Source organism: Mesocricetus auratus, unplaced genomic scaffold (assembly GCF_017639785.1).
Source record: "Mesocricetus auratus isolate SY011 unplaced genomic scaffold, BCM_Maur_2.0 Super-Scaffold_100007, whole genome shotgun sequence".
NCBI lineage: Eukaryota > Metazoa > Chordata > Mammalia > Rodentia > Cricetidae > Mesocricetus > Mesocricetus auratus.
In genome coordinates, this window is record NW_024429191.1 from 14,403,373 (window position 1) to 14,428,909 (window position 25,537).

The 25,537-nt window shown below is 43.9% G+C and overlaps 1 protein-coding gene across 2 annotated transcripts in view; it reads left to right on the forward strand.

The window, feature by feature from the left end:
• Lcp2 (lymphocyte cytosolic protein 2) overlaps positions 1-24,155 on the forward strand; it is a 41,547-nt gene extending 17,392 nt beyond the window's left edge. Inside the window, exons 4-21 of one of the 2 annotated variants that reach the window (XM_040748441.1) lie at positions 2,511-2,576; positions 3,007-3,038; positions 4,025-4,062; positions 5,223-5,424; positions 7,441-7,538; positions 9,148-9,214; positions 9,299-9,382; positions 12,158-12,183; positions 12,298-12,317; positions 12,422-12,538; positions 13,821-13,851; positions 14,260-14,272; positions 14,943-15,072; positions 16,938-16,987; positions 18,787-18,881; positions 19,579-19,656; positions 21,164-21,319; positions 23,329-24,155. In XM_040748441.1, the coding sequence (XP_040604375.1) occupies positions 2,511-2,576; positions 3,007-3,038; positions 4,025-4,062; positions 5,223-5,424; positions 7,441-7,538; positions 9,148-9,214; positions 9,299-9,382; positions 12,158-12,183; positions 12,298-12,317; positions 12,422-12,538; positions 13,821-13,851; positions 14,260-14,272; positions 14,943-15,072; positions 16,938-16,987; positions 18,787-18,881; positions 19,579-19,656; positions 21,164-21,319; positions 23,329-23,451 (1,426 nt within the window). In that variant the 3' untranslated portion in view covers positions 23,452-24,155. Of the gene's footprint in view, positions 1-2,510; positions 2,577-3,006; positions 3,039-4,024; positions 4,063-5,222; positions 5,425-7,440; positions 7,539-9,147; positions 9,215-9,298; positions 9,383-12,157; positions 12,184-12,297; positions 12,318-12,418; positions 12,539-13,820; positions 13,852-14,259; positions 14,273-14,942; positions 15,073-16,937; positions 16,988-18,786; positions 18,882-19,578; positions 19,657-21,163; positions 21,320-23,328 lie in introns of both variants that reach the window. The other variant, XM_040748440.1, reaches the window with a different exon arrangement.
• The last annotated feature ends 1,382 nt before the right edge of the window (positions 24,156-25,537 follow it).

The window sequence follows — 25,537 nt, forward strand, 5'->3', positions numbered from 1 at the left end:
CCTATGACGTTCAAGAGCAGAGTTGCTTTCAATGCTGGGTGCCCAGCAGAGTTCTTGGCCCTTAGAAGGCCCTTCAAGCATGCTCCTAGATAAGCAGGTGGCAGAAGAGGAATGGCTGCTGTAGCCATCACCACCTATCCTGGTGGGATGCAGGACATACTCTCCTCTGACTGTCTTGTAGGAGATTTAGCATGCCTGCTGTCTGTTCTAAACAACCACTGCCGGCCAGGTTTCATGTGACAATAGTCATGTCACAAATGTCCTGATGCTGTGTTTAGAGAGAACTAGGAAGTGCTCCCCACCCCCACCTCTAGACCAGTGGTTCTCAGTCTTCCTAATGTTGCCACCCTTTAATTCAGTTCCCCATGTTGGGCTGACCCCCAACCATGAAATTATTTGTGTTGCTGCTTCATAACTGTAATTTTCTACTGCTAAGAATCATAATGTGAATGTCCAATATGCAGGATATCTGATATACCACCCCTGTGAAAAGGCCATTTGACTTCCCAAAGGGATGAGACCCACAGGTTGAGAACCTCTGTTCCAGATGGTAATTGCAGTCCAAAGCTCCAACAATGACGTTATTATGGGGGGCTTACCATTGCCTTATTTGCCTGTACTCTTGAGTCTTTAGGCTTCTCACGTTCATCTGCCCTGTCACTCCTATGAGTAGGAGGGTACTGAGAAGCGAGTAGGGAGCCCCTGGGAGTGAAGGAGGGATAAAAACATTAGGGCTGTTAAGGACCACCTTTGATAATCTAGCAAGTTTGTACTAGACCAACTCATCTGCATCACCGTGACAAAACACCTGAGTAAAACAACTTAAAGGAAGGATTGATTTTGGCTCGCGGCTTCAGAAGTTCAGAGCATGCTCTTTGGCCCTGGGGCTTTTGGGCCCGAGGTGAGGCAACGAATCAGCACGGAAGGGTGTGGAAGCACAGAGCCAACCATTCCCTTCCTGGTAGCCAGAATGCAGAAAGAGACGGGAGAAAACCCTAGGTCTAAAGTACTCTTCAGGTTCCTGCCTCTAGAAACCAACGCCTTCCAACCCGGATGTCGCTTTCTGAAGTTCCACCTCCTCCCGACAGCCTACTCAAAATCCGCATGCGCAAGTGTGTACGCACAAATGGCAACAGCCCCCAGTGGCCTGAAGAGTCCCCGTTATCCTTCAGGGACCTCCAATCAGCAGAAGCCCATCTCTGACTTCACTGCAGAAAAGAGTTTCAGGATAAGTCAGTGTGAAGCAGAGTTGAGGTTTATTATAAAATAAAAGAATGTTTAACACAGATTGAAACACAGAGGTTGTTAGAAGGAGATGACCTCAGAGGGAGAAGACACACAGAGAAGGTGGGCATGGCCTTCTTCAAGGACAGTCACCCTTATGTGTCTTAGCAGTCCTCATATAATCCACTCAGTGTCTTCCCAAGTTACAGCTCACATGATTACTAAGAGCAGATGGGCTGGGGTGTGGGGAGGGGGCCTGTCTCTAGTGAGATTCCTGGAAAGCTGTAGGTTTTCGGTTGGGATAGTAGGAAGGTCATGTACACAAATGTCTTAAGCATGTTTTGTTGCTATTTTAATATTCTTATTAAAATATCTTTCTATAAAATGTCTCTGAAGGCACAGCTGTTGTAGAAAATGTTGTTAACTGTGCTGGAGTTCTTGACTTTAAATTGGTGAGAGTCTCTAAGCAGATCCTGGGAGGGGCTCCTGTCCTATGTCTCCATAATTTGCCCATTTTTCTGTCCTACCTCAAATGAATTGAACACACCCCCAAACCACCACCTCTCCATTCCCCCACCCCCGTGCACGCTTAAGTCAGAGCACTCACAATATGTTCATCTCTGGAAATAGTTTCACAGACAACCGGGTGTGTCTTAGGGGGTCTCTCAATCCAATTAAATTGATTTGCAAGATTGACCATCATACCATGTCACTAAGCAGATTCAAAGAGGGACGATGGTGGGGGGGAGATAACAGGATGAATATTAGCCTATCGGAGTTTGTAATAAGAAATACACATGGGCCTCTGGGTCTAGCATGTGATTTGATCACGTCTGTGAGGAAGATGTCCGCAAAGGAATGAACAAGCAAGACTCAAGCGACCACACTCTATGAATGACAAAACAGCTCCATTGTGCAGATCCTAGGGCTTCAGACCTTCAGAGCAGGGAGGCAGCAGGTGTGAGCTGACCAGTTTTTAAGGAGAGCTCAGAGCCAGATTTTGAAGGTTCAATAGACATAAGTCAGCAGATGGCAGAAGTCTTTGTGGGAGCAGGATAAGTGATCAGCACTGGGTCAGGTCCTGAGGAAAGAGGAGACAGTTCTAGATAGGTGGGAGCAAGAAATGGAGTTGAAGGTGTAAGGGTGGCTTGGGGAGGATGGACACAAAAAGAAGATTAGCCATGTTTGGTCTGTGCGCTTGGAAGTCACGTGGATCAGAGAGCAGTGGGGAGGTGGTGGCCTGGAGGAGATTGCTTTGTCTCTTCATGTGTGTCTTTATCTTGCAGAATTCTCAGTAAGTTAAGTCAAGATATCAACAAGAATGAAGAGAGAAGGAGCATTTTTACCCGCAAGTGAGTGGGCACTGCTACAAGGGAACTCAAGAATTAAAATCCCAAGCTGAGCCTTTAAAAGACTCTGTAGCACTGGTTTTGACCCTGCTTCTTCACCAGTGATGGTCCCCTCTGCCCCAGGGGTCATGAAGAGGGTACCTCGGGAGGGGAGGGAATTCCTTCTCCCTGATGAACATTTTGCACTTGAGTCTAGGACATCAGGGAAATATTCTCTAGATCATTAAAGAGTCACAAGCTCCCGGCTAGTAACATCAGTGTGGCTTTAGTGGTCTCCAGAAGCTGAGGGACAGCTCAACTCTAGTTGCTAAGCAACAAGGGGAGAAGTCTTGGGCAGGGAGACATAATCCTGATTGGTGCAGAGGGATAGACCGTGGAAAGGAGAGACCCTCAGATAGACAGGCTACTGAGTTGTTGTTGTTTGCCTTTGCAGACCCCAGGTTCAGCGATTTCCAGAGGAAACAGGTAAGGGCACCAGGGCTGAGATATGTGCTTTAGGAGGTGCTGTGTGCTCCAGTTCTGGGACCTGACTAATTAACTTATCAGCCAGGTCTTCATCATAAGAGAGCTTGGGTTCCCACTGAGAGGAGGAAGGGTGTCACTCTAGAGCTACACTGCAGAACTCTACCTCTTGTGAGAGAGCCTAGACTCAGCTGTGGGCATCTGAGCAGTTTTCCATTGTTCAATAGTACAAAACATCTACATTTGGGTTCCTGAACCCCACTCGGTCATGTTGATTAAGAAACTCCATGAATAAGGCCCCAGGTCTTACTCTATGAAAGCAATCCTGGGTAACTTTTATATACATACAAGGAAGATTAGGTACCACTGCCACTCCCTGGTAGAAATCAGATAAAAATGATATAACCAGTAGTGAGTTGCTCTCTTGGTATGTTTTCTTTTGCTGTAACACTGCTCCTAAAGCTAGTTACTTTATGAAGGAAAGCTGTTTATTGATTTCAAAGTTCTAGAGGTCCAAGAGCATGGTGCTGCTGTCAATTCAACTTCTGGATAATTTCAACTTCATTACAAATAGTATCGTGTAGGAAAACATGAGACGAGTAAGGGGCATGTGTAGAAGTGATCAAAATACCATGAGTATGCTTATAACAAGTAATCTAGTCTCAAGGCTCAGATGATCCCTGTGATGCTCACTCTAGTCTGGAGAGACCCAATTAGTCTCTGGAGAAAGATGTTGATCCATTCATGGAGGAAGTTATCAATCCATTTGTGAGGACCCTGTGACTTAATTATCTCTTAAAGATCCCACTGCCTCTCGGTACCATCATATTAGGATAAACATGAGTTCTGCTGGGGTGAATTGTACTCAATACAACAGTTTCTGGCCCTGAGCATGAAGAAGGAAGGATAAGGACTTGTGATGGACACTGGGAGGGAAAACTGCTCTGACTTTGTGCTGTGTGTTGATGGTGGTGTTATTTCCTTCACAGAAAGTCTTGAAGAAGACAATGGCGGCTGGTCATCCTTTGTGAGTATGACTTTGGGTAAATCACCGATAGTGATGGCCAGAATGGCTCTACATTGGTCACAATGCTGAAAAAGGAGCAAGCCCCCTCCACCACCAAGACATTGAAATATCCCAAGCCCCAGAAAGGGCCAGGCAGTAAATATTTCCAGCTTTGGAAGACCAAAGGTTTCCCTCTACTGCGTATCTCTGTCCCCATGACAAAAAAAAAGCAGTCAGGGGCAATGAGCAAACGAGTGGGCTCAGCTGTGACAATAAAGCTTCCTTGAAGAATACAGAGGTGGGTTTGTAACTTGCTGGCCACACCTTTGCTCTCCACTACCATGCCCAACAGTAACCCTTCCCTTCTTCGTCTATCTTTCCTAGAAATCTATGCTACTATAATTTTTCTTCTCATTGACTTAAGTCACCACTGGTGACATAGAGGGGAAAGCATTCTATAATGAAGTGTTAGCACTGGAAAGGTCCCCACACCAGTTTTACATTAGAAGGGTCATGGTGACAACAACCTTCCAGAGTCTGATGGATTGTGCGTTCCCTCTCCTCAAACCACACATTGTCACCATGCATGAAGCCAAGTGAGGGCTAAAACTCTACGATGGAAGAGAAAGCCAGGGGTCTGCTGGGAGGTGTGCCTTGTGCAAAGCCCTTAGCCAGGTAGAGGCAAATCTGGGGCCCAGGCTACCCAACCCTCAGTCTATGTGGTCTTTCTGGTTAAGTGACCATCTCTAGGTCTTTTAAAATGTATTCATGGAGAGAGTGCCCCTTGTCTTATTGGGATTCTAGCAAATAAAAGCATTTCATTAGAAAGAAAATGACCTCTGGTAGAGTATAGTTTCTATGGGAAAACGAAGGAATGCAGGAGATTTATTTTGTACAAAAGAGTCGTTTTCCCCAGATGTGTTAGTGCTTCAGCATGACAGCTGGATCCCTGCCAATGTTTGTCTTGAGCCCTCCTGTGCTCAGCCAGTGGTTAGTCCTCAATCCTGTCCCCAAAGCATAGATTTCCAGTCTTGGAGGCCACCACACTTTGTAGTTGCCTTCTGTGAGAGTTCTGCTGAGAGGATGCTGGGATCCCGGGCAGAGATCTCACAGAATCCATACTGTAAAATGTCGTCCTGTGACATCTGTACTAGCTGTGCGTCCCTCCACTATGCTGGCAGGAAGAAGATGATTATGAAAGTCCCAATGATGATGATCCAGAAGGGGAGGATGACGGTGATTATGAGTCCCCTAATGAGGAGGAAGAGGTGCAGGTAGATGATACAGCTGAATATGAGCCTCCACCCTCCAATGATGAGGAGGCTCTGCAGAACTCCATCCTGCCCGCCAAGCCTTTCCCCAACACCAACTCCATGTACATCGGTAAGAGTCTCTTTGCAGCCTGCTGGCTTTAGCAGCCCTAGTACAAGGTGCCCATTGAACCTCTCTGGGTGCTGATTCCTGCTCAGCTTCTGGAAAGATTTGTGGCCATTTCCTCATGAGAGAAACAGGCTAGTGATAGACAGAGGATATAGGCTTTTGGAAGCAGGGCAGCTGTGTGGCACTGCCATCTATAGACTATCACAATAATGTGATGATATCCAGAGGGGTTGGTTCCGCCTTTACAAATGAGACAGTCTTTAGGATGTTCCTTGTCTACCTGTTTCTGTACACCCACATATCCTTCCTCATTCGTTAATTCACGAAGTCACAAATGTTACTCACTTCCTGCTGTGAGCCAGACAGCATGTGCTAGAAGCTACCAGGAAGGAAGATGCCCATTTGTCATGTGGGGTTACTTTCTAGTAGAGGAGATGACAGAAAACAGACATAGGCACACTTGGCTTCCTCTGCACTCAGGGAGCAATGTGTCTAACCCTTGGGGCTGTGTTGTACTCTGCTTCAGACTCCACCCCATCACCTCACTGTATGCACTGAAGGACAGAACACCAAAGCTAACAGGCAGGGAACTTCAAACATCATCAAGGCTGTTCCAGACTTAGGAGAGTGGGACAGAAAAGGGAATCCAGGTTGGTGAGTGTTTCTGGGTGTCTGTTGCAAAGACACAGAGTGAGCAAGACAGATCTCATCCTCCAGCACTCTGCCTACTGGGTGAAGCAACATTTCATCAAGCCAGCATGATAAATGGATTTGCTTCTGTGATATTTGAGTGATAGTCTTTGACCGATAATTGAGAATGAGTAAGAGTTGGTTAAATGCAGCTGAGTGGGGTAAGGGAGGACCATTTGAAGTGGCTGAGATTGCTGCACAAAGGATCTGAGGTCCAAAGGAACATGACACATCAGAGGAGCTGAAAGGTGGCCTGCGGTGTGAAGACCAGGCTTGCCCTGGCTTTTAGCCTATTTCTTCTGGAAGGGGAATGACATTCTTCCTAGGGTTAACAGAAGGATGCTTTTCTCAACCCCAAGTTCCAGACTCCTTCCACAAACCTCCTAGAACTAACATAGTATGTTCGTTAGGGTTTCTATAGGTGTGAAAAAGTGCCAGGCCAAAAGCACAAGACACTAGGAAAGCACTTTCTGCTCATACCTCACAGCTCCACTCTGGCCTCCTCCAGCCAAAGGGGTGAGAAACCCAAACTTGTCGAGCTGGTCTCAGGTGGTTCTGTGAGAGGCTAAGGTGAGGTCCATGTGCTATTTAACTTGGTAACAGAGCTGGGGGGCCAGCTCCTCCACTTAAGGGAGGAGACAGGCGAAAGGAGGAAGTAGGAGGGTGAGGCAGCCCAGAATATTTGTGAAGGGAAGGAAGCAACAGAACAAGGGGCCCATGAGGGGTAGTAGCTAATGTAACACTGATAAGCACATTTGTATGCAGTGTGAGCATATGTCTGCAGGCAGGCACACATGTGTCTCTGTGCATGCATAAACGTCAGCATACACACGTCTCTAGGTATACATGTGTGCACATGCATATGAACATATACACTTTATGTGCATATATATGTATATATTATATGCATGTAGCCTCATTGTTCATGCATGTATACACGTGTACATCTGCACATGTAGAATTGTATCTGAAAACTCTCACCGGGGTAATTCTGTAGAGGCTTCCTTTTAGGCAGTATCTCAGTTATCACCTGATGGTGGGAGATATGATGAGAATTATCCCCATGTATATGAAGAATCAAACCCACTTGAGCAGGAAGAGGGGCAGACAGGAGTCAAGGACTTCCGGCCTCCTGAAGGACGCAGGCTGGGTCTCACTATGGCTCCGACTCCCTCTGGCGCTAGTGGAAGTCTGGGGGACAAGGACTGGGTGCTCTTGGCACCTCAAGCTGCATGGACAGGCACAGGGTATTCCAAGAGAACCCCGCACTTAGACAACACTCACTTCAAACTTTAATTTCTTCTTTCATTTGCATATTGTGTTCCACAGATCGGCCTCCCACCAGCAAGGTCTCCCAGCAGCCTCCGGTGCCCCCACAGAGACCAATGGCCGCCCTCCCTCCCCTGCCAACAGGCCGGAATCACTCGGTAAGCAGCCTCCCTTTCTTCCGGGCTACTTTGTATCCATATCAATTCTTTCTTTAGCCAACAGAAAAGGAACTAAGCAACTTTACCTGATTCTAAGTTTATAAGAAACGGTTATGCCAGGGAAGATGCACACCCACACGCTCCACTCAGCGGTTCGACTTTGTGAAATATAAGCAGTTTCTATGTATGTCATAATGTTTACTGGCATTGTCTGGTACCATAAACAACATGAACTGAGCGTTTAATGAAGGACTCCTCTTCCAATGTTCATCTGTTTAACTGTGGCGAAGTCTGGTCCCACAAGTCCTGGGGTTGCCAAGGTTCCCAGTCTATGTCTATCTCCTGCAAGAAGTATTGCGCCACCTGCTGGCCAGATACCAAAATGTCAGGGATGAATGCCTTCAGACAAAATTTCCAAAGCAGTGAAGCCCAGGAGAAACATAGATAGCAAGCCCTCCTTTCCTTTCAGCATTCAGTCCATCTTCTATGGAGTTCACACAAAGCTAAAGGAGTCTAAAGAAGTCAGTATCCGGCGATGTGTTCTTTCCCCAAGTGTCCAGGGCATGTTAACAACTGTGGCAAGGGCCAAGTGTCAGGACCCGAAGGGAAGATTAGGGTGGGAGGAGGGTCTTGGCAAACACGGAGACCTCACAGTAGGGAAGACCTCCTTCTTATATTTGGCCCCCTCCTGCCGGCATAGCTCCTCTGCAAAGGGCCTTCATAGAACTCCATGTGTCTACACAGGCGTTTTGTTTTTTGAAGTCTGGAGAATTTCTCCTCCACCACTGGGAGGCAGAATTTGCCCATCACACTGATAGATACTGATTAGGCAGCTACTACACACCAGTGTTCTCTGTGCCAGGGGAAGAATAGGAATCGCACAAAATGCCCTGACTTCCATGAAGTACAAATGATTTGTAGATGTAGTTAGGAAGGCAGAGAGCAGGCAGCGTGACCGAGGGTACCAAAGCGACACTGAGCTGGCACAGGACAAGTCACTCATGTGGAAAGCAGAGCGAACAGCCCACGCAGGGGAAATACAGCCACAGAGATGTTCAAGAGTCTGTATGGGCTTCGGGTTTTGTGAGAACTGTAAGGAGATCCTTACGTGGGGATCCTGCAAGCATCCGAGAAGGACATAAAAAATTTCTCGGAAAGGCAGGCAGGAGCATCCCATGTAGGGCTTCACATGGGGCTTGGGTTTCATTTCCGATGTGATCAGTGCCCCTGGGGGACCTGCAGGAGTTTCTACTTTGCTTCGCAGAAGGCCCTTGGCATGAGAGAGTGAGGAAGCTCAGAGAGGAGGTGACCTTAGCAGCTCCGTTGACCGAGGGGATAGTGAGCTGCAGGTGAAGAAAGGGGAGCAGATCCAGACAGATTTCTGGAGACAACGCCACCAAGTCTTACGGAAGCATATGTGGAAAGGCTTCCAAATATTTGATTTTTTTGTTTGTTTTTCGAGACAGGGTTTCTCTGTATTGTTTTGGAGGCTGTCAGTCCAGCCTGGCCTCAAACTCACAGAGATCTGCTTGCCTCTGCCTCCCGAGTGCTGGGATTAAAGGTGTGCGCCACCACCGCACAGCTTTGAATTTTTTTTAATTTCATGCAGCCACTATCTCCACCCCATCCCAACCACGAAGAACCCAGCAGAAGTCGAAACCACAAGCCAGCAAAGTGTAAGCATGCTGTTGCTTTCTGACCCCCCCTTCCCCAGCCAGTAGCTTTCTTCTTTTAACTGACCTCAGCTCTCTGCACTCCAGTGCCTCCTCCATCGATAGACAGAAGCACGAAACCTCCCCTCGACCGCTCATTGGCGCCTCTTGACCGAGAGCCCTTCACATTAGGTTGGTATTATTCATATTTTATGCATACTAATAATGGCTACTTTTACAGGGCACTAAGTGCACTCTTTTAGACGCAACATCACATTTTACTACTGCAGTGTTATGAGAATCATCCTCATTTTACAGGGGAAGAAACTGAGGCACAAGACAGTAACTTTCCAACATCTCTCAGCAACCAAATAAAGAAGATAGAGCCCTAACCCCAGATCAGCCTGATTCCAGATCCCTTGCTCTTAGACCCTGGGCTGTGCCTGCTCCACTTGAGCTGTGTGTGCTTTGACCAAGGCACAGAAGGAAGCATCCTGGTACCCAGGAAGGAAATGGGCTGAGAGGCAGAGCTCTGGGAGAGCTGTTGTCAGCTGTTTTGGCTGCTATTTCTTAGTTTGCTGACCCAGGGGGTGGCACTCCCTTAGGGCATAGTCTCACCATAAGGGCATTGTTCTCTTAGGAGTACCATTCAGATCTCAAAATTGCTCTTTGTTGTGGATATATGCAGTTGATTAAACACTATGGACTTTTCTTATAATTTACTCATGACTCTAGCTACCCTTACATAGAGTTATTTTTTAAATTCAACTCTAAAATTTAGCTACCATTTATTAAACACCTAGTATGGGTCAAACACCTTAGGCCAAGCCAGTGAAGGGGTTGTTATCAGCCCCACCTCTCAGAGTATGAAACAAGTTCAGAGAGGTTGAACGGTGTGCTCAATTTGCGCAGGTGGGTTAAAATTTGAACCATGTCTTTCTGACTTTGAAGTGGGTGCTGTTTTGCATCTAGGCTTTGAACCTGCTAAAGACTAGGTGGATCTGGGCAAGGAGCATTTAAACTAAGTAGAAATGCAATCCAGATCTCAGGTCCATCCTTTCTCCTCTCCAGCAGGATTCTGACCCAGGCATTCGCCTTTTTTGGGCCTCGGGATTCTCCTCTGCTGGCAAAATGACTCTGATATCTTGCATTGGGAGCTGCAGCTTGCTGTTTTCCCCCTTTTGCACATGTTAGCTCTGCGGAGTCATGCAAAGTTGCGTTAGCCATTGAGTTTAGAGTTCACTGTAGAGAGATATACATATTATATAAAAAAGAGCCAGATAATGGTGGCACATACCTTCATTTCCAGCCCTCAGGAGGCAGAGGCTGACAGACCTCCATAAGTTCGAGGACAGCCTGGTCTACTGAGAGAGTTCCAGGACAGCCAGGGTTGTTACAGAGAGAAACTCTGTCTCAGAAAACAAAACAACCACCACCACCACCACAGCAAAAACAGATAGACTTGACCTGGGCTTTGAACCTGCTCACTAACACGAGGCAGAGCATCAGGAAATTGGAATGTAGATGTCAATACTTCACAGTCATCTTCAGACATACAACTTATTCCTTTAAAAAATTACCTTTTACTATTTTTGCAGACATTTTAGGGATATCATTTCCTGATAACAAATGTTTGACCTTTGAATTACATCCTTGTCCATGATGCTGCCAAGGAACTAACTTCTGCTAATGCTTAGACTTTGACCATAAAACTCCTAACATGCAAAGAGCATATATGCACATCAGAAGATTGCTGTTTGGTTTTGTTTGTTTGTTTGTTGCTTATGAATCAAATATTTTCTGAACAAGGAAAATCTACATTGGCTAAAGAATGCTAATTTACTTTTGGGATACTTTTTTAAAGAAAGTGTCCAATCTCAAATGCTAAATATTTACTAAACTTCTTTTGTGCGGTGAGAATGCTCTTCCCTTGGCCAGTGAGTTATTCAAAGTAGACAATATCCTTAGACCTTCCTGGGTCTACCATGAACCTAGACCTTATGGGAGACTGTGAATATGTGATTCAAGGTGGACACATCAGCATGCACCTTAGGGTGCTGAGGATGGAAGGGTGGGAAAGAGAGAGAAGCTAGTCAGCATCTGTCAGTGCTCACCCATCCTGTCTCTGACCTTGAATATAAGTTACCATCTGACCCTCACAGCAAACCTACACTGACTTCACAGTCATGGAAACTGAGACCCAACATTCTCAGGTACTATCAGCCTGCTTCCAGATCTACTAGACCCTCATTAATGTTTTTACCACATAGTCAACCAAAGGTCCATCTAAACCACAAGATCTCACATAACAATAACCTAAGTCATTTTGAATAACTTGGCATTAAAGAGCCCTTAGATATAAATGCTTGAGCTCAATGTCATCTGTTCTCAAAGAAATCAAGAAAGTGGGCAAACAAAAATCACTGCCACCACCACCACCACCACCACCATCACCAACACCACCTACCAACATGACCACCATCATCACCAATAAATTGGTTTCTGGCATACCAGGACAATTTTCTAAAGCCCTTGCTCCCAAGTTAATTTTTCAGAAACCAAATGGTGTTCTTTACATAATATCAAGTATACCACAGGATTTGGAAGAAATTTACTCCTTCATGTCACACCGATTTACTTCAAAAATCAAAGTGGGCTGGACAATAGATGCTTAAGCCAATGAAAGAAAAATAAAATCCCAAGAAGACATCCATCATTTGATGCTCAGTTATGCTAAGCCACATGTTGGAAAGAAGCACAGAGCCCCGCATCCCGTTAGCATGTACACAGCTGTGTGACTTGGACAAGTCAGACAGAATTTTTAAGGCAAGATCAGGTGCCCTGCGAAGGCCCCTCCAAGATCTGAAGTCAGTCTTCCCTGGAGGCCCAGACATGGTGTTCATCAGAATCTGTTTTTCAACCTTACACTTGTCCCAAATTGAATCTTCTGCTCTCTCTCGTTTCCAGGAAAGAAACCAATGTTTTCTGAGAAGGTAAGCTGTTTGTGGTTTTAGTTTTTGCTTGTTTGATTTTTTTTGTCTTGTCCTTATTCTTCGGAAAGTGTTGGACCCTCACATGTCCTTTATGTCTTCTCTAATGTCTTGCAGCCCTCGGCCCCTGTGGGAAGGTAAGCCTCTATTGTATTGTATCAAGCCCCAGAGGTTCCCTGCAGATCTCTGCCCAGTTAAAGTGGTTTCGTACAAATAAATCCTTCCTCTACACACTCAGCAGGACTCTCGTGGAGCATTTACCCAAGATACAAAAGCCTCCTTTACCACCAGCCATGGACAGACACGAAAGGAGTGAAAGAAACGGACCTCCGGTAGCAAAGAAGCCACCGGTTCCCAAGTAATTCTCTTGCGCGGCTTTTGGATCCCCAGTGCTCGGGAGGGCAAGGACTCCTGACCTTTCTGGCTAGATAAAAAGTACTGAGGTCTGTGAAGAGAATGGAGTTTACTTGAGGAGCGAGGAGAAGTGCTTAGTGGGGAGTGCAGGGTGGCTGCTGTGGGTGACCCTGTCTGAAGTGGGTCTCACAGCGTCTCATTTGTGTCAGCTTTTCCCTGCTTTATCAAAATGAAACCCAAACAGCACATGGAAGCTGTGTTTGTCACTTTATTCCATAAGGGACCAGAGAGGAAGGACTTCTGGGTGGGTATCTCTAGGCCAGCATTAGCCTCTCTTTTACTGCTTAACCAATTTTTTACAACCACTGAGCAGTTTTACCTCTGCTATAATAAAATTATGCATGGTCCATTTACCAAATGACACAAGTATTCCTGGGTTTGGGGCCAGCCAGGCTACTTTGGGAGGGAACAGTGAGGTTCATTATCTCATCTGTCTATCAAGATTCATAACCTGGCTTGGCTGTTGTGAGGATTCAGTCAAGATGTGGGGTAGGGTATGCCAAGAAAATCCTCTGTCATTGACTTTCATAACATTTTAATGAATTATTTAACAAAATCAAAATACAGGAAAGATGATCATAATTACCAAAATATCAAAATTTTCAACCAAACAGGGGAAGAACTGAGAGATGACATGAGAAGCATCTGACACTACCTACTGATTTCCTCCCTTCTTCCCCTCTCTTTCAGGAAGTACAGATGCCTCTGTAGCCCTTAGACAGTTATTGTCACAGCTGTTGGATTGACTTGTTCATCTATGCCAATGGCACCAAGGCCCTATTGGAAAAGCCCAGAACAGGGAGCTTTGCCAACTGATTTTTTTATTACTTGAAGGGTGGACCTTGTGGTGGCTGGTTTAAAACCCCAGCAAAGAAGAATATTACTGAAAATGTTTTTATTTGCTTGGAAAAAACATCTACTCAGTGAAATTTAATAGCTACTAAAAGCTGACTAAACATATATATGTGGATAATTATGTAATTATTTGCTACAGTAGCTCTGTAGAACAAAGGTTTGCCTAGCTCAGCTTGCAATGATAACAGAGCATTCAGTGGCCAAATTTCCCTTCTCTCCCTTTCCCCAGCATTTCTGCTAGCATTTGCAACTTCCCCTTTGGCCATGGCTCAGTGGGTTTTATTTCTCCTTATGTAATTCACTGAAATTATATTCTGGGGCTGACTCTTCAAGAGTCTTGATGCTCATTTCTGTGCTCTAATTCATTTCAGGCATGGACGAGGACCAGACAGAAGGGAGAATGTAAGTGTGAAATGTCATTTAATAAAAGCTTGGCACCAGGGCAACCAGTGTAGGGTCTGGGGAGGTGGGACTCTGTGTGCCCTACACCCATTTGACCTCCAAAGAATCTGTTAAATATCAGTGTCTGCATCTTTACTTAGAGTTTATGCCCAGCTCCTAGCCCTCTGAGAGGTCCTGGGTGGCTGGTGTCTTTCAGTCTCATTCCCAAGGGTAATTAGCAAGGAGATTTGGGGGGCAGGAATGGAGGAAAAGGTCAGGAAGATGTGGCAGACTCCAAGTCTCACACAAAAGTTTCCAAGCCTGCCTCTTCTTCTTTGAAAACCTCCACAGCTCACAAAAGAGAGGGTTAGTGTTGATGGATGCTACTTTGATAGTAAGTTAATGTCTTTTATTATTTTTCCCTTACAGGATGAAGATGATGGTATGTTTAGAGATCTTTTTTACAACCTATTCTCATTTCTTAAAACTTTCATTCTCTCATTTTTTTGATCAGCCATTTAAATAGAATTATTGAGAATGGAACACTATATGTCAAACTAACATAAGCAGACATAAACCAATTGCTACACCTCGTGGCTGTAGTGAAAAGGAATCACTTGGTTGGTTTACCAAGGAAAACTTAGGTTCATGTGTTCAGAATACCTAACTGCACAGAAAATTGCACAAATGTCTTGGTAGAAAATATTCTAGTATTTATACCCCCTTATACACATGGGTCCAGAATCAGTAACCATGGATGGACAAAACAGCATGTGGCTCAGGCTTTCTGAAGACAAAATAAGTTGGAATTAACAACTTTCCCACTAACAAGTTTCTGCCAAGTAAGCAGTTCAAAAAACAAAATTAAAAATTCTCTATAGAGAACAGCAGAAATTTTAAGTGCATCCCAAGATGGTGAACTATCTAGGAAAAAAAAAGAAAAAGAAAGCATTAGGTAGGTTATATTCCTATCATTTGCTAATTATATCTGATCTTTTAGATTTTTGTATCTCCATATCAATGGTTTGGGGCTTGGGTTTGGGGCCTGGGGGTACTCCAAATGTCCTCAGATTTGATTCTGACTATTCTTTTTTCTTCTTCTTCCCCCACAGTGCATCAGAGATCTTTGCCCCAGTCATCACTACCTCCTATGAGCTCCAACACATTCCCTGCAAGATCTGCCAAGCCCGGCCCCAAGCACACATTCCCATTGTCTCACATGCCGGGAGTCCTCTCAGAAAGGTCAGGGACGATCACTCAGTTCTAAGGAAGTATAATGTCTGGGGTCTTGTGTTCTAGATCCATGTATGTTGTTGTGACAAATACCTGACAACATAGATCATAAAGGGTTTCTTTTACAATCTAAGGTTCTAGTTCAGTATTTCAGGAAAGTTGAGGCAGGAACTCAAGTAGCTAGTCACATCATATCCACAGGCCAGAGCACAGAGAAATGAATGCCCCTGCTACCTGTTTGCTTACTTTATTCACTGCCTGGCTTTCTTCATTCATATGCAGTTCAGGTCCTAGCCCATGAAATGGTATACCTACAGTAGACTGGATCCTCCTACCCCAAGTAACCATTAACACAGATCCACCTACAGGCCAATGTGATCTAGATAATTCCTCAGCTGAGACTGCCTTCCCAGGGGATCCTTGGTTATTTCATGTTTACAGTTGCAACTAATCGGTACAACTTAGTGTTGTGGCAAATGCCAGTGGCTTGAGGAAGAAAGAAATGAGCCATTGGGCAGAAGTACCTTTCCTTACAAGCGAAATGAGCTTGGAGAACAACCTGAATGTCCAGATATTCTCTGAGTGTCTGAGCTTGAGGGGAGTGGGGGATGACTTGGCTCACAATTGTCCCATGGACACATTGACAGGAAATGGTGGGTTTTTTCACTTGCTTATTTCAAAAAGAACAAACAAGCAAACATCATTAAGAAACCCAGTTGACAACCGGACGGTGGTGGCACACGCCTTTAATCCCAGCACTCAGGAGGCAGAGGTAGGCAGATCTCTGTGAGTTCAAGGCCAGGCTGCTCTACAGAGGGAGTTCCAGGACAGCTAGGGCTGTTACACAGAGAAACCCTGTCTCAAAAATGAAAGAAAATGGGAAGAAGGAAGGAAGGAAGGAAGGAAGGAAGGAAGGAAGGAAAGAAGAAGGAACCCAGTTAACTGAAGTTCCTGTATTCTCTCTTCCCCCTCTAGGGAAATAGAGAATATGCCTTGCACCTGACAGAGGCCAAGCATGTATGCTTGGGAGCTGTCCTCAAAAGCATTGTTTTCTCTAAAACTAGAATTTTTCAGTCATAATAAGACTACCCATAAACAGAGGTATGGCCAGAAGAACCAAGCAAGACCCAAATCATCCCTGCACAGGCAAGCCAATGGGCTACCTCATGCAGCCTCCCAGGGCCTCTGGCCTGCTGGCCCACCAACGCTTTTAGTATTCAAAAGAAGCCCAACTTCTCCCCCTACATGCTGTGGAAAATGGAACCATCAGCACAGTCAGTCCACCTCTGCCAACTCTCTGGGGATTCTTGAAGTCTTCCCTTTGCGCCTGGGGTCCTCATGCCTTCAGTTCTTCCCATTCATTCCTCCATTTGGCTTTCTCTACTGCCATGTCCATGGGAACACTCCCCCCCACACACACACAGCTCTAGCCCATCTTTTGTTCTTGAAACCCACTGAATGAGAAGATGGGGTGTGCAGAGCATACCATTACTATTTGGGCTAATGACCGGGATTGGTGCTTAGAGAGAACAGACAGCATTCCAGGGCCTCTGCAGATTTACTTTCCCATCCCAGCCTTGCAAACGTCTCTCTGCTGCAGCAGCACCCATCACTTTCTTCCCCTTGGACCCACCCTCCCTCTGTAGACCAGCAGCTCCCGGGGATTCACTGCTCACATACACTCTGATTAGTGTGTCTTCCTTCCTGGGTCCTTGTGTAGACTCAAAGACCTCAATCCACAGCCCCATTTTAAAAATAACTTGTAAATTCAATTTACAAGCTTTATTTTTATTGTTGTTTGCCTTTGGCTTGTGAAGCATATTAGACTTTGTCCCTTTTGGGACACCAGTAAAGTTCTTTTTCTGTTTCTACAGTAACATTGGCTTCCAGCAGAGTGCCTCCCTGCCACCACACTTCTCTCAAGGTTTGTACACAATTGTGATCTCTGCCTACCAACATGTCCATATGGTAACAGTGCAGTGTGTCTCAACACCTTTAGGCAAAGGCTATTTCCTAAAAGTATATGGCTTCTTCATTTAACACTTAATTCAGTGTCAGCAAGGTACCAAGGGCTGTTGGAATGAGACACTACATGAAATCACACACACACACACACACACACACACACACACGCACACGCACACACACACACACACCAACACCACCACCACCACCACCACCCCACCAGCAGCAGCAGCAACAGCAGCAGACCAGCCTTAATCCCTCATCTTCCCACCCAGAGTTATGTCCGTGATGGTTTGATAGAGAGCTCAGAGCAGCACTTAGCTTCCTTGTCATTTTAGCGATGAATCTGTTCCCAGGTTGTGAATTGGGACGCATATTCAAAATATAGATTACAAGAACCCAGTCCCAGAGATTCTGAATCAAACCAGATATGGTGGCTCAAACTTGTAATCTCTGCCCATGGGAGGTGGGTTAAGAGTCTAAGATAAAAAAGTTTAAGATCATCTTAAGCTAAAGAGCAAGTTTGCAGCCAGCCTGGGCTACATGAGATCATGCCTCAGAAAAAGAACCGAAGTTTCTGAGTTAATAGGAGAGGCCAGAGGCTTTCCTTTTCCAACGATGCTACCACTGAGAGTCCACGGTGAGCGTTCTCAATGTTCAGTGTGCATACAGATGCCTGGGAATCATGTTCAAGTGGATCTAATTCAGGAGGACTGAGCATCACCTAAGATGGCACTTCTAGCAAGTTCCCATGGAACATCGATGCTATTGGTCTATGTTCTAGCAAAGGTCTGTGAGACAGGACTGCTTTGGGATGAGTTTAAAGCAAGTGATCAGGTTATGGTGCCCTCTAGTCCAACAGTTCTACATCTTGGGGAACTGCAAGATCAAAACAAACAGAAAGACCACAGCAAACACTGGCTCCAAAGTAACGCTGTTCTCAGGCTCTTCCCTTTCTCTTCGTGAAGACACTGAGCACATAATTAGCTCTTCACTGCTGCCAATGTGCGCGCTGTTGGTGAGACATGCCACGTGTGCAGGCATCTATGAAAGGTCTCCTTTTGGCATCTTCTTATTGAGGCACACAGGCAAACAATGTGGCTGTTTTATAAGTGGGCTCACATTACGTTGTATGCATGTTTAGGGTTCACTGAAATGCCAGGGTCTTTAAGTTTCACCAGCATGGTATGTAACATGGTCTAAAGAACCCTCATATCCTGAGAGAAGTAGAAATTATTTTTCCAACCTCATATTCTTTTTTAATTAATTAATTAATTTTACAACTTGGAGGCAGTTGCCCATCTCTCCTCTCCTCCCAGTCCCTTCCCCATCTTCTCCTTCTGTTCCCACCCCCCAATCCACTCAGTCCTCATCCATTTCTGTTTAGGAAAGGACAGGTCTCCCATGGATATCAACAAAACATGGCATACCAAGTTGCGGTAAGACTAAGCATCTCCCCGTGTATTAAGGTCAGGCCAAAAAAAACTTAATATGAGGAAATAGGGCTCTAAAAAGTCAGTAAAAGAATCTGAGACAATCCTTAATCACGCTGTTAGGCATCCCACAAGAGGGTCAACCTACACAACTGTAACATATATGCAGAAGGCCTAGATCAGTCCCATGTGGGCTCCCTCCAACCTCATAATCTTGAAAACTGAATGCCCCTACTGTCATGGGGGTATCTGTGATGGATGTGCTATGAAATGAGAAAACAAGAGACGACAGTAAATTAATTTTCAAAATATTTTTCTTTGAAAGGTCTGAGCAACAGACCACCTCTCAGAAATGAAGGCAGAAACTTACCCTTGCCAGTTCCAAACAGGCCGCAGCCTCCATCTCCTGAGGAAGAAGAGGTAATACAGCTGTTTCTAATTGTGTTTGCCTTTCTCCCTAGCAGAGGGACCTTAGGAAACTCTCCTCAGCCACTCTGCTATGTTTGTATCTTCTGTTAGAGCTTTGTTTATTAATTAAGAGGGCAGCTGTAGAGCTCAGTGGTCAAACCCTTGCCAAGCATTGTGTGAAGCCCTGCCCTGAATCCACAGCACCACACACAATAAACCAAAAATTGAGGGGAAAATGTAGATGAAAACTAATGTTTTCTTTAGTGTTCTCTGACCATCTTGCAGGGCATTAAGAGATGAGAAAAATAATCCCATATTTTTGTGTTTCCTGGCTTATAGCCTTGAATGAGTAAGTCTCGTAGTTGCTCCATTAAAACAGATTTTTCATTAACTATGTTACTACCATATAATAAGCTGGAGAAGTTCATCTATCTCTGTCTTTCCAGATCAAAGTTGCCATTATATAAGGGAGGCTCCTTCCTTCCCAGCTGCTTTTGCAGTCAGTGGCACGCTAAGGAATCAGTTTGCACAAAATGTTTTCCAGGCAGCCCCATTTAAGGGATTCAAGTCAAGAAAACAAATGTTTCAAAGCCCAGAGAATTGAGGTGGTGATTTATGGGAAATATTATGTTATCCCCCCTTTTGTTTCTTTTCACTTTCCCTATGTAACTATAGAACTCACTGTGCTTTTAAAATGTCTTATTTGCAGACTCCATTAGATGAAGAGTGGTATGTCTCTTACATTACCCGACCAGAGGCAGAAGCTGCTCTTAGGAAGATAAACCAGGTATCATTGTATGCTTTCTGTTTCTGCCATTATATGTTAGTGGAGGAAGAGGAGGGTATTGATATGCACTGGCACTCAAGTGTGAGCTAGCTGCTGTTCCTTTAAGAGCCATTAGTCCTACCATCCTACCTGCTAGCATCCGTAGAATGTTTCCTTCAAGCCATCACCATCCATCAGTTGGATATTAGACAGATACTAGGCAGTTTCATTAATGAGTGTGTCTCTTTTTTTGTCAGAGGAATCGTGCATCACTTCAGACATCTTACTAGTTTATCTTCCTCTTAACACTCAGTAGCCATTCAAGATCACAAGAGAGACCCATGTTGAAAGCATATCTGCAAAGACTTCTAGAAATTTCTAGTTAGTCTTAATGTTATAAAATCTTACTCCTGTCCAGTCCTGCCCCTTAACCCTGAGTTCCTGGATCAGAGATGGGAGACAACAACCCTTTAGCCTTTACACTGTGAAGGTAACAGCAACCACCTCCAGCCTCAGCAGCCAATTTGGTCATCTGGGGGAGTTTTTTTTTAAATTTGGGTTCCTGGGTTTGAGGAGATTGTGTTAATAAGTGGGTGTGCAGGGTGGGCTGAGGTAGACTTCAAACTCCCCAGGTGACCCTGAATTCAAGCCAAACCTGTGACTCACTGGTCCAGAGGGAAGTTCCTTTACCAGCTATGTTCTAACTGGCTCAATTAACTCCAAGCAAAAATAACAAAGGAATGCCATGATTGTATATTGATGGCCATGTAAATCCCATTCTAATTAAGTACACAGAGGAGGGAGTGATTTACATTGGTCTTACTAACTAGCTCTGTTTTAGTATTAGATCTTTGTCATGTTTTATTACATTGAAATAATTTTGTATGAAAATTTAAAACACGGAACAAATCACATTTTAGAAAGTAGTGGGGAAAGAGGTGACGAGAATATACAAAGTCCACATTCACTTTTGTTCAGGTGTGGGACGGGCAAACGCTAACCACAGCAAACGTGTGGGGTAAAGGGCGGTGCATTTCACAGGCAAGTTTAGAAAACTACCAGAATTGAGCAGGTATATAGTAAGTAAGCCGCCTTATTTCTTATGGTGCATTACTCACCTACTGACTGTTTTTATTACTGAAAAAAATTATACTAAGAAGCTTCAAAAGCAGGGCAGTGGTGGCACATGCCTTTAATTCCAGCACTCAGGAATCAGAGGCAGGTGAATCTTTATAAGTTCAAGACCAACCTGGTCTACAGAGTCAAGGTCACAAAGAGAATCCTGTCACTAAAAACAGAAAGAAAAACAACATAAAGCTTCAAATATGTTAACTTGCAAACTTCAGATACCATCCCAGTTGTCTTCCTTAAAAATCAAAAGACTCAGAGTACCTGGGGCCCCCACCTGTGAGGAGAACTCAGTGTCAATTAACAAGTGATAGTTTGACCTGCCCCATAGGCTTGTTTCTTGACAGCAACAAAAGGATTGACTTTCACAGCTTCCATTAACAACAAGTATCTATTCTAGGATGGTACTTTCCTGGTAAGAGATAGTTCTAAGAAAACAGTAAGCAATCCATATGTCCTCATGGTGTTGTACAAAGACAAAGTTTACAACATTCAGATCCGTTACCAGGAAGAAAGTCAAGTATACTTGCTGGGAACTGGACTTCGAGGAAAAGAGGTAAGGCCTTCATGCTACATAGCAACTATGCAGTTAAATCACATGCTGTATAGCAACTATACAGTTAAGTCACATGTTGAATAGTAACAATGCTGTTAAACAACTTTAGTGAAGCCCCCCATTTACTGAAGGAAAGAAGACAAACATTATAAGTAACTTTTCCACTAGAGGTGTCTTTCTTGTATTTTCATTATAAATAGCCCAATATTATAGACATACCCTGCTTGTGGTGCTTGGGACTGAACCTGGGGTCTTGTGCATACCAGTCAGATGCTAACGCTAAGCTCTATCTCTGGTTCTGAAGTGTAACTTTTAAAATAAAAAAAATTGAAAAATATGTCTAGGAAGTGTCAAGGGCAGTATCATCTATTTTGACTTCTTTTGACATTTCAGTGTAAGATTATGGTATGTCTATAAAACTTTATTAAAATAAGTTTTAATAAATAAATAAATAAATAAAATAAGAGTGGCTGAAGAAATGGCTCAAAAACTGAGTACTTGCTACTCTTACAGAGGACTGGGATTCTATTCCCAGGATTCACATGAGGTGACTCACAACCTCTTGTAACTCCAGTTCCAAGGCTGTGATGCCCTCTTTTGGCCTACATGGGCACTGCATACACATAGTACACATACAGACAAGCAGGATGCACACACACACATACACACATCAATAATAAAAATTTTAATTTGAAATTCCACATAAGAAAGCAGAGAAACCTAGAATTACCACTACTTCTACAGTAATTATTGAGATACTTAGGGCATTTCTTGATAAACTGAGACATTTGGCTCTGTGAAGATGGTCATATTACCAAAGAAATTCTCCTGTTTGGCCAAGTCAACTCTTTGGTGTGAAAATAACCATCAGGCTGCTTTTGTGGAGGAAACCAACAAATGTAACACACTAAGACATCTTTTCAATGTTATACAAAGAAAACCAACTGGACAAATCAGTAGCAAGATGAGAACAATCCACTAATAATTTTACTTCAAATGCTTTAAATCAGTGACAATGCTGAGCAGAAAGAACACGATTTTGGTCAAACATTTGGGTCACTTGCTTCCTGTCTGCAGAGCTGCATAGGCTCTCCAGAGGCAGAGTGTTACCTCCCAAGATTTCTCTGGGTCTTACATGAAAGTATGTTTCCCTGGAGGGAGGTATCTGGACAGTTTGTCTTGGTACAATCACACAATCCAATTTAGGTACAACTTGAACTCTGGTTCAGGGGTGAGTGGGACCAGTCTGTCTGTCCTGGATGACTTGGTTCCTGAGCCCTCATTGTGAGTGTGGAGGTGAAAGGGAAGGAATTGTTACACCATGCTAAAGCTTCACCTCAGAAATGACCCTGTGGTTTCTTACACTTCCTAATAGTTTCAAGTGTGGCAAGGGGGGAATACACAAACCCAAACAGAAATGCAAGTCACAGACCAGGGCTGAAGAGATGGCTCAGCGGTTAAGAGCGATGGTTGCTCCAGAGGTCCTGAGTTCAATTCCCAGCAACCACATGGTGACACACAGCCATCAGTAATGTGATCTGGTGCCCTCTTCTGGCCTACAGGCATATGTGCAGGCAAACACTGTATAAGAAAAAATTTTAAAAAAGTAAAACCAGAGATTAACACCAAGCAATGGGTGTCATGATGGAAATGTTTAGGGTAAATGAGCCACTACACAAGTTAAAATTTTTTATTTTTTTAAAATTTGTGTGTACCATGGTACATGTGTAGAGATTAGAGGACAACTTGTATGTGTAAGTGCTCTCTTTACTCTGTGTGGGACCTGGGTCATCAGGCCTCTAACCTGAGCCTTCATACTGGCCTAACCTAATATTGTTATCTCTTAATTAAAATTTGTTGACTGTTAATGTGGAAATCTATAAAATACTTGACAAATTTTATACTTCTCACAATACCCCCAACTGATGCAAACTGAAAAAAAAAACACAATTATAAAATTTGTACTGTCCATTCCAATGTTAACTCATCTTCCCATTTGACTTTTTCAGGACTTTCTGTCTGTATCAGATATTATTGACTACTTCAGGAAAATGCCACTGTTGCTCATTGATGGGAAAAATCGAGGCTCTAGATACCAGTGCACGCTGACATACGCTGCAGGGTGCCCATAGCAAGTCAGTCAAGCAAATCAGCCTTCCTGACTCTGTTGTTAATGAGTGAAGATCATTCCTAAGGTTTTAGGAAATGGATGAACACTTTGGACTAAAGCAAGCCCCTCAATGCAGGCACAGAGTTTTGCTCTTTCCTTTAAAAATGTTTGAAGATTGCTAAATATCCCATAATTTATTTATTTTCTTCAATGTCAGCAAAGTGCAGAAGAAATCACGTCCACATACGAAGTCTCAGTGGGTTGCAGTACTTCATCTCAGGGCCTGAGATTTTGAACAATCCATCTCTAAATATGGCACTTTACACACTTTACATACTGCAGAAATAATGTGGGCAAGTTCAAGAAGTACTGAAACTGATCAGTTTTGATATCACACATTTTATAATGAAACTTTGTCAATTGAGGCGATTTGTTTTTTACACAACTTAAAACAATTAACTTAAGAGGCTCCAAAAGCATAACTCCATTCTTTCTTATTTGGTTTTGCACGGAGTATTTTTTATGTATTTTTCATATTTGAGATAAATGCATGTTGGGATAACTTCCTGGGATTAAAGTTACCTTTTTGCTTTACTCTTTTAGACCCTTAAAACAACTTTATTGTTTACTCCAAACTGTTATATTTTGGTTTTAAAGTAAATGTAAGCTACAAATTCTGTAAAAAGAAAACGGTTTTCGATTCAGTGATGCAGCTTTGCTGTCAAACACGCTGTCTCTGTTGCTTCTTCGTTACATCCGTTATTTCCTCCCGCTATCTACATCCAGAGTGTACCCCCTCCACACCTGTCTTGAAAAGCAGTTTCTAGTATTGAAGACCTCCTGGGAAGGTGGAGCAATGCTTTGTACACACACATGCATGTGGATATGTGCACATACACATTTCCAACCCACCGCTTCTATCAGCAGGCTTTCAGTTAGAAAATTTTGCTCAGTATGATCATTTGTTCCTGTTCTTTGGGCCTGTGCTGGTTCACACAGGATACTGAAGTGAGAATGTGTGGAGGACATTCATTCACCTCATGGTGCTGGGAAGCTAAAGGGAAAGGAAGATTCGGTAATCTCCCTCAAGGGCATGCACCTACTGACCTAATTCTATCCCACTAGACTCTCCCTCGTATGGTCCCACCACTGACCACTGTTGCCCTGTTTGGGGTGGGGGAGTCAAGCCTCTAAGACAGGAGCCTTTGGAAATTACCTATCCAAACCTCAGCTCTGCTTTTCTGTCGTTAACACAGTGTGCTGTGACTCCAGTCTCATTCTTCTCATATTGGCTTATCTTTTCAGAGCCCCTCACCTGTCCTTCAGTCTATAAATCACACTTAAGAAAACGTACAGTTGGGTCAGTTGGGTTTCTGTTTATGTTGCTTTACCATTTTTTACTGTATGATGGCCTGGGGGGTCATGCCTGTTAAGTACAAACTGTATGTCAAAGTGAATTTTGCTTCTCTTGGGCTAGCAACAGGTGGTATGAGAGTCTTGGCCAGTCATGTGACCACCAAGGGTACCCACCAGTACTTTTCAGTGTTATATGTTGCAGGTGGTTTTCTTTCCTTTTGGGGGGCATATGAAAATTCAATAAATTAAATAGTATGTTCAGTATTTTAGATAAACTAGAGTTTGTGTTAGGTGACTTTGCCCAACTGCAGGCTAAAGTGCATGATCTGAGCATTAAGACAGGCTAGGCTGAGCTCTGATATTCACTAAGTATTGTCAGTAAATGAATTCTCAGCTCACAGTATTTCCCCTTGTTACTATCAAGATATAGTGTAGGCTGAGGAAAATTTGTAGTACTGTTCATGTTCCGCAAGCCATAACCTAGTATTCACCAAACAGTGACATGCCTGGTTCTTCCAATTTGATTCCTTTGGGACTTTCAGTATCACTGTGTGACTTTTATGGACAAATGTTTTGATTTCTCTGATCTACAAAATTTTCAAATAGAAAATATACTTTTATTTTCATGAGTTAAAAAGAAACAAAAAACTTATTGTTTTGGAATGGACCTTAGAAATCACCAGGTAGATACTGAGGACACACTAAGGAGCAGGTAGACTGTGGAGATGCTTAACAAATGGCAATGTTCTACA